We start from the raw sequence: 16631 nt of genomic DNA on the forward strand, positions 1-16631 counted from the left end.
GGCGTAGGATACAGCGGATGGCAAACTAACAAACCTGGTGAGAAGCTCCATTTTAAAGCAAGTTTTCAGGGTTATACCGTCATGGACTAAACTAATTATGATTAGAAACACCTCAAGGAGATTATTGGGGGTAAGTATAAAAATCTATGTGTCCCTGCAACCTATCATTACCCTTCTTGGAACCACAGACATTTTCTCTCCTGAACCAGACAAAAAAGTGGAGTATTTAGAATACTAGAGATTTAATGTTTTACATCGTGTGTGTGTGTGTGTGTGTGTGTGTGTGAAAGAGAGAGAGAGAGAGAGAGAGAGAGAGAGAGAGAGAGAGAGAGAGAGAGAGAGAATAGAACAGAATAGTCATGAATATGCATGTGGATGACACCCTGGGGGAGTCAGCTCCCTTCCAGTATGTAGGTCATAAGAACCCGTCTCAGGGCCTCTAGCTTGCCACAGCACCTTTACCTGTCTAGGCATCGCTCTGGTAGCGTAGATTCACAGACTCGGTTAGCAGAAAATAATTACGACAAGGCCAGATGACGTCGGCTGACTGTGACGATGGATCTGAATCTGGACAGTGTTCACAGCGAAGCTGGGACAATCAGGTCCCCCAGCCCCCACTCCACCCAGGAGCGCGCGGAGTTTCTGGGAGAACAAACCCCTTTTCAGCTGTTGAGGACGCACTGTGAGCACCATGACCTAGTTGATAGGCCTTTCGGGCGGCTTTGCGTTTGTCTAGCTTTACTCTCTTAGTTTTTGTTTCTCTTTTACCTTAGACTTGCGTTTCTTTTCTTGTTAAATGAACTATTCCGTACCAAGTGTCTGATGAATCACCTGGCGTGTGTGTGTGTGTGTGTGTGTGCGTGTGTGTGTGTGTGTGTGTGTGTGTGGTCGTAATGGCTGACTCTGGTCTCCCTTCCCCTCTAGGTCTCCTTCTCTTCCCGCCCTTGTTTATGGTTCATTTGTGAAGCCCAGAAACACTCCTCCAATGCCAGAAACTTACAGAGCCACCCAGCTCTGGTTTGCAGTTTTTCAATTCTGGGCCAGCCACTACTTGGGGACCTGACTGTGAAACTGATAAGGCTGGCATTCCAATTAGCAAAATCACTGCTCCCTTTGCTGTCGACTGAGGCACCCACTGCCAGTCATCTCAGTTGCTCTCCCATTGGAAAGCATCGACTCAAACATCACATCTGTGACATTAATTCAGCCCTTAGAAGGCCGAGCTTTTTAAAAAACCACGACCTTTGCCCGTGACCCAGCACAGACGGAAGCCCAGGAATGTGGGGCTGTGAAAAGCAGAGATGAGCTTTGACAAGGGCAGGAGGTAGTAGAGGGCGGATCAAAGGACCAGACTTGACAAGTGACTCCAGCTCTGCCAGGAATCCTCGGGCAATCCCAGTGCCCTTTGGCGCCAGTATCTCGCACCTGTAAATTACAGATGACAGTCATTGGGTCCTTGTCCTATCACAAGCCGTCAGGTGTGTGCACGCGTGTCCCCGCCCCGCCCCGACTGACTGCAAATGGTACTGTTAATGTTAACCCTGAGCTTGCACCTCAGCTCTGCAGCTTAAACTTCACTTTTCTGAGACCGGGCTGGGAGAGCCTTGCTGGCCCAGCTGCTGCAGACCCCAGCCTTCCGGTGGAGGGGCCGCGTCTGGGGGTGGAGCAGCCGGGCAGGTTCCCGGGCACCAAGGGCTGCAGGCTTGGGGGCCCCGTGTCTGTCACCGGCAGGAGCGAGAGCCGGCTGTAGGCGTCTCCTTCCTGTGCAAACTTTTCTGTGTTCTTCCTCCTCCCGCGCTGCGCACCGCTGCTTGCGGCCGCCTCCCCGCCCTGCCAGCCGGCCGGGGGCTCCACGCGGGGCCGCAGCGGACAGCTCAGCCCTCTGCGCCGGCCCCACCCTGCCTGAGCTCGCTCCCTCCCGGAGCCTAGGGCCGATGGCGGAAGCCGATGGGAGCCCTGAGATGTCCCCGGACCAGCCAGCCGGCCAGGAGGCGGTGGCAGCGGTGGATCTGGACCCCGAGCCCGAGGCTCCCGGCCCAGCCGCTCCTGCCCTGCGCTGGCTGCCCGGGGACCCAAGTCCCCGCGGCCGCTCCCAGAGCGACCTGTCGTCCGCCTCGAGCAGGGGCCGCCCGCTCCGGGTCCACATCTCCGGTTCAGGTAAGGGTGGCGCGGGATGGCCTGGGGTGGTCCAGGAAGGGCTAGCCACGGGCAGGTGGCAGTCACCGTGTGGTTATCATCCCTGGAAACCCGCGGGCAACCGTGGGAGGAGGGGTGCTGAGAACAAGGGCGAAAGCTGCTGTCTTCACATCGCCACCTCCAGCTGAGCTGCAGAAGCTTGGTGTCCCTCGGCTGAGGGGCAGGCGACCAGTGGGTGCGCCCAAGTGGGTGCGCCTATCTCCTGCGCGGGTGCAGCGCGGCGCGGTTTCTGCGAGTTCCCCTGGACTCGCTCTCCGCTGTGCGGCGCCAGGCGATACCGGTGTTGGCTTTGGTTCTTGGGCTAATTTAGTTTTGGGGCTAACCGGTCTTTGGCATGACTGTGGTCCCTCGGAAGGGTGTGGTCCCCTCACTTCAGGGGCTGGCCTTAGTACAGGGCTTGGAAGCTCTGGCGGGCACTCACTCCTGCTTCTGAAATAGAGATTTCTTAGCGGGCTTGCTGGTAAGAGGACCTGGGATTCGCGTTTCCCTGACTGTGAAAGCCCATGGAGGTGTTAATGAGTCCTTGGTCTGGCTGTGTGTATTTCTACTCTCTGGAAAGCCTGGAGCCAGTATTGCTTCTGCGCTGTGTCCTCAGAGGACAGGCCAAAACCAGGAACTTCACTGAGGCCTGATGTTGCCCAGGCTGTGCTGTGTGATGGAGGACGAATCTCTTAACTTTGTCTCTCAAATCTCAGTAGTTAACGTGGAACGATGGTGTGGTATATTGTGTGGAGACACGAGGTGGATTAAGTCATAATTTAAATATCCTAAGAACTGGAGAACTTTGGTCTTTTACTCCAGCCGATGTGTCTAGTTTTCAAGGGTTGTTTTGTAATTCTCAATCTGTGAAGGCTGCACGGGACCAGGGAAACTAGACATGGAGGATGTGAGAATGACCGGCTTCAAGAAATCGCTTGCAGAAGTGAACTGTACCCTCACCGCCCCGGGCTCTCTTTCCAGTGCTCTGGGGTCATGCATTCCTTGACACCCTCCCCCGTTTATTTAATTGTGTATGTGCACACACAGGCACACCTCGGCGTGCATGTAGAAGTCAGAGGCCAATTTGCGCGGCCTTGGTGATGGAATCCAAACCCTCAGACTTGGTGTCAAGTACCCTTACCCAATGAGTCTTCTCCATGATCTTGAACTCAACCTCATTTCTACCCAAAGCCAAGTTCTAGTTTGAAAAGAGCACGTTTCTGTGCATCTGTCTCCACTCCAGCTACCTAACTCTGCTAGTCACCAAAACTGACTGTTTTCTTTTCCGGATACGGTCTTTGCTACCCAGTGTGTTCAGGAAGCATTGACAGTGTTTCTGTTCTGATTTTGAAGATTCCTTTGGAGAGAGTTCAGGTTGTGAGATCTCGTCTTCAGATTCTTCCTCTGAATTTATTTTGTGAAAAGTGTTGGGTGGGAAAGCATTTTGCCTTCTGCTTTGGGGCCAAACAGAATTGGAGCTGTTGATAATCTTGATTGACTCTTAGAAATGATCCAGAGACAAGTGAATAGTAGATTAGTTGGTGCTGGCAGATAAACAACCATAACTGTGTCTCAAGTTTTTATTTTTAAAGATAGGAATTAAAGCTGCATGCCGGCGAATAACAGTAAGAAGTTTCAATGTGCATGTATGCACATGTGCCATGTGCCAGTGACAGGAGCATCTATTTATCTTCAGAAAATCTGGTTTTCCCCTATCAATATAATGGATACTAGGAAGTGGCAGCTTTCAATGCATTTTTCCCCTTCATCCCAGCACATTGGTGCTCAGGTAGGAGAGTGAACTTCTTCCAGGAGGCTGTTTTCCCCCCTTTCAGAACTAAGTTTTGGGTTTTGTGGAGATTTGAATAGGTATGGCCTATTGGCTCACATGTTTGAATGCTTGACCCATAAGAAGTTGCCCTATAATTAGGAGGTGTGGCCTTGTTGGAGTGGGTGTGACCTTGCTGGAGGAAGTGGGGGTAGTCTTTGCGGTCTTATATGCTCAAGCTAGGCCTAGTGTGTCAGTCTCCTTCTGCCTGCAGATCAAGATGTAGAACTCTTAGCTCCTTGTCTAGCACCATGCTGGACGGAACCTCACCATATTCCCATATGACAGTAATGGACTAAACCTCTGAAGCTGTAACCCAGCCTCCATTAAATGTTTTCTTTTATAAGAGTTGTTGTGATCATGGTGTCTCTCTTCACAACAATAAAAACCCAAACTAAGACAGGTCTTTAAGACCTGTGACCTCTCCTTTCTTTGAATCAAGAGGATAAAGAATGAGCCAGTCCCTCGTGGATATGCAGAACATTTCCCATGACAGCCACAGCCTATGAACAGGCTGGGATGACCAAGTTATCTCAGGAGCACAATAAGAAGATCAATCTCTTTTTAACAACAGTTCTTAGGTCTGGTGCTTTAGTAGCACTACTTGCAGGCCCTTGCCAGAAACTCTGGGCATGCTCAGAGGCAGTATCTAGAGAAAGGTCCTATGTAGTTGTCCCAGACCCAACCTTTGCTGCTAAACTTAGTCCCTCTCAAGCAGACCTACTTAATCCGAATCTGCATGCTGAAAGATACCCAGGCGTTTTTCTTTTCTTTTTTCTCTTTCTTTTTTTCCCTCTCTCTCTCTCTCTCTCTCTCTCTCTCTCTCTCTCTCTCTCTTTCTTTCTTTCCTTCCTTCTTTTTGCACTTTATAGTCTAAGAAGTCTTTCTTTCAGACACCAAGTTTCAATCTTAGTTATACATAGGATCATTTGGGGAAATGGAAAACAATAATAAAATAGTTTCTGGATGGGTCTCTCTCAGGGATTCTGCTATGACTGGCATCAGGTGCAGCCCAGGCATAAGGTGACTCTAAGGTGTAGTCAAACATGAAGCTTGCCTTCTTTTGCCTGTGCAATATTGGAATACTGTGACAAGAGTTGGCCTAAACAAGTGGAAGCTTGAAGCATGGATGCCTGCTCCCTCCTCTCTTCTTCACCCCTCTACCACACCCTCCTGAAGCCTTTTTTCTTGCTTCCAATCCTGATTAAGCTATTTATCAAAGTGTTCTTCCTGTAGCATCACTTCTAATAATGAGTTACTTCCCTGGTGTTAGTCCTTGCCATTGGATGAACATCAAGCAGGAAAAAGCTATCTTTGACAATGCCTTAGAGAGGAGGGGAAAGAGAAAGAGGGGATTTCTTTTTGCGTTATCAGCCAATACCTACTCCAAGACAAAGGACCACATTTTCCTGCCTCCACCCATCATCCCACCTCCTGCCTTAGCTTCCGGTCCATCCTTGAGACTCAGCCAACTGCTGCAATCAGGGTCATTCAATGTCAATCACTTTTAAAGGCCTGCTTGGTGCCAGCAGTGTATGGAGACATTCTAAGAACCCCTGCTTCCCTCACTGCCCTGGATTGTTACCGGATTTTAGAATGGAAGATATCTTCCACATGAAACATTTGTGTTTTGTCAGCAAAAGCTATAGCTTCATAATTTAAAACCCATGCAAAATGGGTAAAAGCCCGAATATATACATTCAAATAGGTAGCTTTTAAAAGTCAAACTGGGGTTGCTTTTGCATCTTAAGAGCTCAAACTGATTTTTGTCTCTTTGTTTGTTTGTTTTTAAACTCACAGGCCTTTGGGGTTAACCAAAGTTCCAGACTTCTGAAATCTAATGTTTTGGTAAATAAAGCAGTTTTCAAAAGGGGACTCTTGCACTGAAGTTCTCATAGTATGCACTCAGGGTCTCTCGGTTTTCACACCCATCTTGCCAGTCTTGTTCCTCATTCAGAGCTTTACTGGAGTTGCCTGTTTCTCATGTGTTTTTCTGCCAGGACTGTGCAACAAGCAGAGGCTGCCGGGTTGTATTCCTGTCGTTAGCATCCAGCAAGCCCTGGTTAAGCTTTGTGAGGGACAGACACCGTTTTGGATCCATGAGTCAGTCTTGTCCAAAGTATAATAATGGTCTCTAAGCTAGAGGTACTCTAGGTCAGCAAGCTGCTAATTTCATATTTGTGTAATTCAGCATGCAGGGGGGTTTGTGTTTGTTAGTTTTGGCCAAACAGCGGACAACAGGTCTTACGTTTACTTTCTGTCTTTGCCTGGTCGTCGAAAAGCAAGTCTACCTGGCCGGCAAAGATAGGCCAGTTTGGACCGTGTGAAAACAGACTGGAGGCAGCAGATACCAGATGACCCAAACCCAGCCCACATTCTGCCCTTGTCAGTCTAGGCATCTTGTATAGACACATGTGTCCATCCCATCCTCACAGTCGGAAAGGGAAATGCCCTCATATTTGCAGCTAGGCCAGAGGGTATGCCTTCCACCTTCTCATACAAGCAACGGGGGAGCTCAGGGAGTTCTGAGAGTGGTGTGTTTTAAAAGCCTGCTTCATCTGTGAGTAAGCTGGTCCCTCCTCAGTCAGGACACAACGGACCTGGGTCCAAAGCAAGAAAGCTGTCAAGAATTTAGGCAACCAGTTCCTCTTTCTCTGTCACTTTCTTAAGGCTGGCATGACCTCAGCAGGCCCACAGCTTCTGCTTGCCCCTCTGCAGGCAGGCTTTCTTCCTCTCTAGTTTGAGCTCTTTTCCCGCCCTCATGTGGGTGTCTTCACTCTGTTGTAACACACAGCAAAGGCATTCTACCCACCCCTGGGACAGCCAGCCCGTTCCTCCTGTGAGCTCTCCAGTCGGTGGTTGTGTGGGGAAGAATTCTTTGATCAGATTCTTAAGAAAGGGCCTATGTTGTGAAGCTTCCTTTTAATGAAAACTGTAGATCACAGGTCCCCCTGGAGTCTGTCTGTGGATTAGCTCCCCTTGTGAGATGCCTGTCCAATCCCAAGCTGGTTCCAGAGCGTCCAGGACTCATAGTCGCAATGTGTCCTCTTAACAGGAACTGCACATGCGTGTTGTTCATCCAGTCATTTGGCCTTTCATTCAGCTAGTGTTTCTTGACGTCACTGGGTGCCGGGTACTATTCGAAGCACCGGGCACATGGCAGCAAGCAGATATGATTCTGCAATCTTGGATGTGAGACTTTTCATCACAAAAGCTCTTCAGAAAGGGTATGGCAGCCAGAGACAGGGTTTCTCTAGGGATCAGAGCCCTGTGTCATGAATTACAGGCAATATATTACCTGGTGGTGATAGTCATTTACAGGGAGTCATTTGCCAAGGAGTCTAGCTACACTGGTCATCTTGTAGGAGCACAGAGACTGGTGGTGGGCTGGGCATTCATTCCGAGTCCTATCTGCTGCAAGAGGTGCTTCAGGCACAGGAGTATACCTTGATGTTTCATTTATTTAATCTAATCAGGTGAAAACTAAGTGTCAAACACACAGGCAGCAGAGATAGCCCTAAGAGACCCATGGTCTAGTTGGAGAAAGAGGACAATAAGCTAAACATGGCACAGTAAGAAAGTATGAGCTATGATCAGGGCCCTGTGGTCAGCTGTGAAAATAGCTTGGGGGAAGGTCCTCAGGAAGGGCCTCCCAGAGACTGGGACACACCTGCACACACACACACACACACACACACACACACACACACACACACCCTTTCTCTCTCTCCCTCCCTCTCTCTCTTTTTCTCCTCTGCCCCTCTCTGCAGAAAGTAGACCCTTAACATGGAGCTGGACACCTGAAGGAATTATTTTTTAGGAAAAGAAATAATACATGAAGGCCTGAGGCATGACTAGAGTCTACTTGGTTTTGCTTAATACCAAAAAAAAAAAAAAAAAAGAAGAAGAAAGAAAGATAAAGAAAAAGAAGGCTGTAGCAGGGAGGCCAAGGCCAGAGTCTGAGGGGGCTGTGTCTGACCGGTCGCTCACGGGAGCACACTGCAGGTGGCATTGGCGTGGCATTTGTGAGTGTGAGGCAATACATTTTGAACGTGTTCCTACATGTTCCAGGAGAGGCCCCCACAACGGTGGAGGAACACAGGCAAAGGAGACACAGGATTGTGGTTCTCCTCCCTGTGATCTTGGTTGAGCTACTTCCCCTCCCTGTCCTTGACTTCCTTATAGCCGACCTGGAAATGATTAGTAAGAGTAACACCTTGCTTACTGCAGGGCTGTGGGGGTGAAAGGTGAGAAAAGAGACCTTGAACTTTAAGGTTCTGGGTAAAGTGTGTCATTTGGCAGACTTCTACTGAAAGGTGCTTAAAGTGCATTAACTGAGTACACGGGCCTCTCATCTTTCCTACACTGTGAGACTATCACAAGCAGAAGCCAGGCTTTCCTTGTTTTTGAATTCTTGGTGCCTGGGCTAGGGTCTGGTGCACACAGTACATATGAGTGCCTGCTAGATGTCTAAGGCCTTGATGATAGATTAACTAGGTCAGTTCTTTTAACATCAAACATCTGCCAAAAAATAGCCTAAAGTGCACACACACTCTCACAAACACACACACATGAGGAAGTTGAAGTTTTGATTCCCAAATGCTTTAAAATAAAAAGAACCAAACAGAGGTTCATATTTGCTTTTTCAGAGCTGCTCATGAACTAACTAGGTCCTCCAGAGGAGGGGCTTATTGCACAAGACTCTCTGGGCCACAGCCACAGGAGAAAGTTTGTGGAGAGGAAGTGATGTCTCTCTGTCTCACCTGAGGCCAGTGGAGATGGCATCCCAGACACAGGGACTCTGCAGGCTCCTGGGAATGCTGAGCTGGTACCAGACCCCAGAGTGTGGGCAAGGAGGGTCAGAAAGCAGCACTCTGTGGCTGATGCAGTCTTGATCTGTCTGCCCACACCACAGGCTTCACAGCAACCTCTTAGAGATAATGGCCTGGGGTTTCAAAGGTGGAGGAGGACACTCATGTCCCTTGGGTGGCGGGGAAGTATGGGAGGGACACAGACTCGCATCTTCCTGACATCAGAATGCATACCCTTTTGACTCAAGTGTACCTGAGTGTCTGCCACTCCCTCAAAGAAATGGCTCATGGACACCCCCCCCCCCCCAAAGGGGGAAAGCTGCATCATCCTTGAAAACTCAAAAATGCCACGTGAGCGAGAGCGACAAGGTGAATGGCTCTTTTGGATTGAGGTGATGGCTCTGTGAACAAAAGTGCCTGCCCCATAAGGGTGAGAACTGAGGAAACGCCCAGAATCTGTGTGGGAGCTAGACACAGAATGACAACTGCAGCAATCTCATCACCTACTTCGAGACAGGAGGTGGAAACAGGAGGATGCCCGGGAGTGTGCAGCCACAGCCTGTCATAAGCAGTGCAATCCAGCAAGTTTCAGTCACAAACACGCAAGGAGAGCACCAACACCAGAGGCTGTTCTCCGATCCACGTGTCCTTAGCACATGTGTGCTCACATTTGCACACATGAAAACACAACACATTGAATGTATATGCATAGATACACACACGCATGAATCCAGTGCATGAATACACACACAAACACACATGAACACACATACACAAATACACACACTTGACACACACATGAAGCACATGCATGAATACACACACATGAACACATACATTTGACACACACATAATTTACGTGCATGTATACACACACTCATGAATACACACAAACACACTCAAAATATGCACACATGAATACACACAAACACACTTGACACATACACACATGAATACACACAAACACACACTTGACACACACATGAATGCACATACATGAATACACACAAACACACATTTGATACACAAACACATACATATACATGAATACATATACATGAATATACACAAACACATACTTGACACACTCACATGAATACACATACATGAATACATACAAACACACATTTGACACACAAATGCATACTTATACATGAAAACATATATGAATATACACAAACATACACTTGGCACTCAGATGCACACACACACACGTGAATACATATACATGAATGCATACAAACAGACCTTTGACACACAGACATACACAGACACACACAGACACACCCGCATACATGAATACATACACACATGTAGACACATGAACACACAGGCATGAATACAATCAAAACACACTATACACACACACACTCAATTAAGAAGTTCTGCAAAAAAAAGTCTTTCAAGTCCTTAGCCAATTGGCTGTCTAAGGTGCATGCAGCATGTCAAATTCTAGCAATATTTGACCTTGCCTTTCAACTGAAAACTACTGAGGCTTGCAGTTGTGAGCGCAGCTCATGTATAAGAACCGTAGCCTGTTTCAAAGTTCAAGTGTACTTTCAGTTACGATGAGGCTCAGGAAAAAAAACAAAAAACACAAAACACCAAGGCAGCCTCGGTGGATGAGTCATAATCTTTGATCACACTGGGTGAAACGAGCATGAAGAGGCAGGCTTACTGGCTTGCGTTTGAAACGTGTGTGAGGCTAGCTCACTGTGACCAGCTAGCTAACGCTTGACATTTATAAGCCTTACCTTGCAAGTTTCTCAGTGCCTCTGTGGTGTCTTGGGAAGAAAGAAAAGAAAAGAAAATTAACCGCCGCTTATCTGTCCTACCAGGAAGAATCTTTAAGACTTCTGAAAATGCCATTGTGCCCTTTTAGACCTCTGGACTGTGGTCAAGAATGTTGAGAGCCTTGATAGGGTTTTGCTTTGGATCAGTGCCTCCTGTACATCATGTACGGTTGTGAACCAAGTGAGTGCTGCCCCGAGCTCCTTCAGTGCTCATGCGTATTTTTCACTACCTGAATGTTAGGCTGGTCTTCTTAATTTAAGGGTAAACTTCTCTTGAATAATCATTTAAGTGGCCTAAGCACCAATAATCAAGGTGTTTGAATCTCTTCTTCCTCAACCTACTGGACATCTGGACTCTGAATTTCCATTCTGGAAGACTCAGTTGACAGAAGGGCATGATGATAAAGAATTCAGCTTGATTTAATATCTGAATACTGTCTTTCATCGTTACTCTATCAGAGGAGTGTGTGCTTATTCTAATTATAATATTACTGATCACAATAGTATTTGACATCCAGTACTGTCCAGCTCACTGTTTTGCCTAAGAAAATTTATGACTGATTAAGTGTGACCTCTTACGTTCTATATGTGTGTGTGTGTGTGTGTGTGTGTGTGTGTCTTTTTTGGAGTGTGTATGTGTGTGCTTGTGTGTGTGTGTGTGTGTATGTGCGAAGGTCCGTGGTCAATCTTGAGCTTTGTTCCTCCAGTGTCATCTACCCTATTATTTTTTAAACATTGTTTTAAATTTCTTTAAATATAAATATTTGTATGTATATGTGAATGTGTGTGTGTGAGTGTGTTTGTGTGTGTGTGTGTGTGTGTGTGTGCAGGTCACAGCACATCTATAGAGGTCACAAGACAACTTGTAGGAATTGGTTCCCTCCTTTAGCTGTGTGGGATCTTGGGGACTGACCTCAGGTCATCAAGTTTGGCAGTGAGTGCCTTTACCTTCCGAGTCACTCCAATGGCCCTGTCCGTCTTAGTTTTGAGACTGTCTCTCCTTGGCCTCACCTCTTCCATTAGGTTAGGTTTGCTGGCTTGTGAGCCCCAGAGACGCAGCCATCTTTGCCTGCCTCAGTGCCGAGATTCCAAGCGCACACCACTGTGCCCAGGTTATTTTTTTCATTTGAGTTCTGACTGTAGACCTTGTTGCTGTGCTTGCAAGCCAGACGCTTTACCAGCTGAACTATGAGCCCAGCCTTCCAGCTGGTTTTGTTCCTTTACAAAGGCTATAATTCATTGTACCTCTTCGGATCTGCCTTTGAGGGTCACTGATTACTGCCCCCCAGGAAGAGTTAAGGAGGCATTGCAGACAGGGCAGGGGGTCATGGCCATGGGGTGGGAATATCTTCCTGTGTCTTGGCAGGACTGTTTCATGTTAGTAACAGTTATTAAGATAGCTAGATCTGTCACAGCTCTCAGTCCCGCCCCATTCTGAGAGTATACAAAGATTCAAGAGCAGTTCCTGTGTTGAAGGCCTAGAGACAGGAATTGCTAAGGACACTCCCTTTCCCAATCACCTTGTATTTCTGGAGCGCTCTCTCTCTCTCTCTCTCTCTCTCTCTCTCTCTCTCTCTCACACACACACACACACACACACACACACACACACACACAATCCATCTATTTATCCACTCATTCAGTTATTTCAGTGCATATGAATAGCTATAATAAAATGCCACAGATATTAAAACAACACAGATTAGCTTCTCATAGTCCAAGATCATCGTCTCAGCAGATTGGGTGTGGCTTGGACCGCAGTTCATTTGCTATCAGGCTATCAGCCAACAGCTACCCGAGGTGCTTATCGTATGTATATGAAAACAGGTAAAAACTTGATCTCCAAATGTTCTAAGATGAAAGAAAATACAACCAAGCACAGTTTCGCATTTGCTTTATCAAGAGCTACTCATGAACTAACTAGGTCCTCCAGGGGAGGGGCCCATTACACAAGACTCTCTGGGCCACAGCCACAGGAGAAAGTTTGTGGAGAGGAAGTGATGTCTCTCTGTCTCACCTGAGGCCAGTGGAGATGGCATCCCAGACACAGGGACTCTGCAGGCTCCTGGGAATGCTGAGCTGGTACCAGATCCCAGAGTGTGGGCAAGGAGGGTCAGAAGGCAGCACTCTGTGACTGACACAGTCTTGATCTGTCTGCCCACACCACAGGCTTCACCTTCACAGCAACCCCTTAGAGCCTGGGGTTTCAAAGGTAAATAGGACACCCGTGTCCCTTGGATGGTAAGGAAGTACTGGACCCAGACTCACATTCTCCTGACCTCAAAGTACGTACGTTTTGATCACGTGTGTCTGAGTACATATCTGTCACCCCTCAGAAACTCATGGACACCACATGAAAATGGAGACAATGACACCATAATCATAAGGCTTTACAAATACCATTATGTGAGGGCCTGTTTCATGATTGATGGATGGCTGCCTTCTTAATGTGTCAGCACATGGCAGAGAGATTGAATACAATTTCCTTTATGGATGCTAATACCATTCATTAGTGGGACACACTCCTGACTTCCTCTAACTCTAGTTACCTCTCAAATACCTCACTTCCTGAAACTGTTGCATGAGAGAGCAGAGTTGCAACATGTGGAATGTAAGGGGTTATAGACATTTATTCCATAATTTATCTGCATTATCCATCTACCTATCTATCCCAGAATTTTTGCCTCTGTATAATATGCTCCTACCAAAAATAAATTTACCTGTCTTCAATTCAAACTAGCAGTGAGGCTCACTGGGGCTCTTGGATTCCAGTTCTGAATGCAGCCAGAGTCAAATAAGCCCAGCTCTCTGGTTACAACCTATGTGTAGGGGCATGTGTTGGTGATGTGTCCACGTGGTTGTATAGAGGGCAGTTCTTGAATGGAACATGGGAAACCTTCCTTGTCTCATGTCTAGAAGGCAGGGGAAGTGAGGAATTCCTGGCTTCTTGGAGGCATAGATGTTGCTGAGAAAAGCCAGACATTTGTCTAGGTAAGAAATAAGAAAAGAGTAGACTTAGAAAACTTTTATGACACGAACATGTCTTTATAGCACCGTGGGGCCAGTGGAGGTTTGAGGGTGCAAGCCTCATCGGAATGAGGTGTCCGATGGGACAACAAGATAAGACTAGGAAGGGTGATAGACATCATTGGCTGAGGTGCAGATCAGAGCAATCCTTTGGATCATGGGTCATAAGAGTCAAATTCTATGATTTGAGGATCAGAAATATCTCAGAAGAAGTCTAATATTTTCTCTTCCTGAAGGATATAATGTTCTTCTCGGTAACCCCGTCCTCGCCTGTTTGGTACCTGTAGCCATGGCGCCATTTACATCCTATTTCCATTTAGAATAGCTCTCAAAGGCACTTTGCAAGGCCTTCCTACTACTTTAAGAATATCACATGACGCTTTAAGCCTGTGTCTTTCTCCAAATGGAGTCACATGTCGGTAAGGTCGCCCTCTGGGGACCACATCCTCCCGATGGTGACCTGGCTTCAAGGACCTGTTTAGGCAGTGAGATGGCATTCCTCTGGCTTCATTTGATCAGATGCATCTCAACAAGGACTGGCGTTGGCATGAGTTCACATATGGTGACCCAGATCAAGATTTGAGGGCATTCATGGGAAGGACTGCTCCTTGGGCAGCTGAGAAACTCCCAGAGGGCTGGCAGCTCAGGGCACTCTGCGGCCTTGGTCAATGAGAAACTAGCAAGGTCTGCCCATGGGCAAGAACATTCCAGAGAGAGCCTGCAGCTGCCAAGCAACTTCAGGAGAAAGAAGTGTTCTGAACCCTCTGATGGTGGAAAAATCTGCCCTGCATATTAGGCTGTGCAGGCAAGTGTCCCCACCCCACCACTCCCTCTCAGGCTCCCTGGCTCCTTGCCTTGCTTCTCCTGCTGAGTGTACCTCCTTGAACAGTTGCTCTTTGAGTCTTCCCAAATCTCTCTTGACGTTCATGCTTTGGGGCCTCCTTTATGTTAGCGTATTGATGGGGAGGGGGAGGGGCTGTCTCGGTATGATTCAGCTGCCTCTTGTTTCTTCCCAAGAGAGCACCTGATACTAGATGAAGCCTTCAACCATCGACACCTGGCAGCTCTCGGCTTTCATTGCTTACTTCAACTTGCTGGGGTTGGATTTAGGCTTAAAAAAAAAAACTCAGCTAGTCTCAGTTGGCCTCAAACTCGTGAATTGCTGATCCACCTGCCACCACCTCTGAAATAAGTGAGATTATGGACACAGATCACCGCACCTGGACTTCAGTGTTTTTTGTTTTTGTTTTGTTTTGTTTTGGACGTAGTGTCTTCCTTTGTATTGCTAGCTGGACTTCAACTGGTGATTCTCACGAGCTGACCTTCCAAGTTCTGGGATGATAGCTAGGCGCCATTATGCCCGGCCATGTGCTCTGTTAATAAACAATAGGCTTTAGGTTCACCACAAAGGATGAGAAATGGAGGTCCTGCTTAGCCATACTAGCCTTCTGCTGGATGAGCCTCGAAGGATGCTTCAGTGTGTCAGTGGGTTACTCCAGTCAGCTATACTGGAGGTCCCACCTCAGGCACACATGGGAACTAGTGACAGATATATAAAACAGACTTTCTCACACATTGCCATGCTTATGAAGCGCCTGGAATCTTTTTGAAATGTAAATTTAGGAAGTTTCAAATGAGCTTCCGAGCTATGTCTTTTGCTGTGAGCCCATAGGTTACACTTTGAAGGAAACAATACTCTACTGATGGATTTTAATGAACATGTGAGCCTCTCAGCTGTTTTTAAAGAAGGAGTCTTTTCAGCACTAATTCTACTGAGAGAAAAAAACTATTTTATTTTGTTTTGGTATTGTCACACCACAGTCAACATAGCAGATATCTATGACTCTGAAAGATGAGGCATCTGTCCCTTCCATGAAGACATCTACCAAGTAGGTATTTCTAGTTCAACTCAGCACTAACACTGCCCACCCGGGGAGAGTGACAGAACCCTTGAATTGAGAGCTTAGTCCCTAAGACTAAACCCCTTCAGATCATGAACCTGGGTACTTAAGACTTCAGGCTGGCCAGAAGTTGGGGGCCCATGCCACCCTCCTTGGATTCTATTTGTCCTCCTTATTAGCATGACTTGCTAGACTTGGGGAAACACTACAATTCCATCTAGAGTTCTTTACAAAGGATATTTCAAGGGCCGCAAATGGCTAGCCACGTGAAAGCTATGTAGGACAAGGTCTGCAAGAGCCCGGGGCGCAGGACCTTCTGTCCCTGTGGAGCTGGAGTGTACCACCCTCCTCTGTGGGGATGAGCTTTCATTTCTCTCCCCATGATCTCCACAGGTTAGTCTATCAGAAGCCTCTTCACCATGTCCTGTGGGGGTCTATGGTGATCGCATTGCTTGTCCAAAGCTGATAGCCGGGAAATGCAGAGAGGTCTGTGTGCTTCAGCATCCCGGTATTCTTCTCTCAAGAGCACGGCATAGTACCCCTTTGCGATGATGAGGGTTTTATGGCTTATTATCAGAAAACAGCAGGTTGGAGTATTTCTTTATGGTTATTCAAGATAGAGTGCAGGGGAAGATTAGTGGTGCAGACATTCTAGTTTCTACGAGTTGCCTTAGAGAGGGAGGCATAAGCCAGGAACCATGGACCAACTCCCAAACATCATAATATCCTGCTAATGTTCCTCTACTACCCATAATGGCTCCCATGATGCTTCAAAGACTACTTCTGTTTTCCATTTGGTTAACCGAACTCTCTAGTATGGGGTAGCAGGTGAAAGCCCTGACGCTTTAGAGGGCGAGCCTTAGAACTTCCACCTACACAGAACCCTTTGCTTGAAAAATGTCCTTATGAATTTATTACTGGGACTAAAAATTGGAGAGCTTTCAGTTCACAGGATTAAAAGCTGAGAGAAGATTTTCAAAAGCAAAGATTAAGCAAGATGTTGTGTCTCATACCTATAATACCAAGGGAGTCTGAGACAAGTGGTCTACCCTGATTTTGAGGCCAGCTTGCTAGCAATACATATTGTCTCATAAAA

General features: G+C 47.2%; 1 protein-coding gene across 2 annotated transcripts in view; it reads left to right on the top strand.

Moving 5' to 3' along the window:
- Window positions 1–1557: 1557 nt before the first annotated feature.
- Phactr2 (phosphatase and actin regulator 2) overlaps window positions 1558–16631 on the top strand; it is a 269580-nt gene continuing 254506 nt past the window's right edge. Inside the window, exon 1 of one of the 2 annotated variants that reach the window (XM_085688639.2) lies at window positions 1558–2157. In XM_085688639.2, the coding sequence (XP_085544765.1) occupies window positions 1935–2157 (223 nt within the window). In that variant the 5' untranslated portion in view covers window positions 1558–1934. The remainder of the gene's footprint in view (window positions 2158–16631) is intronic. The other variant, XM_085688637.2, reaches the window with a different exon arrangement.

The sequence above is a fragment of the Myodes glareolus genome, chromosome 1, assembly GCF_982192425.1.
Source record: "Myodes glareolus chromosome 1, mMyoGla1.1, whole genome shotgun sequence".
Taxonomy (NCBI): Eukaryota; Metazoa; Chordata; class Mammalia; order Rodentia; family Cricetidae; genus Myodes; species Myodes glareolus.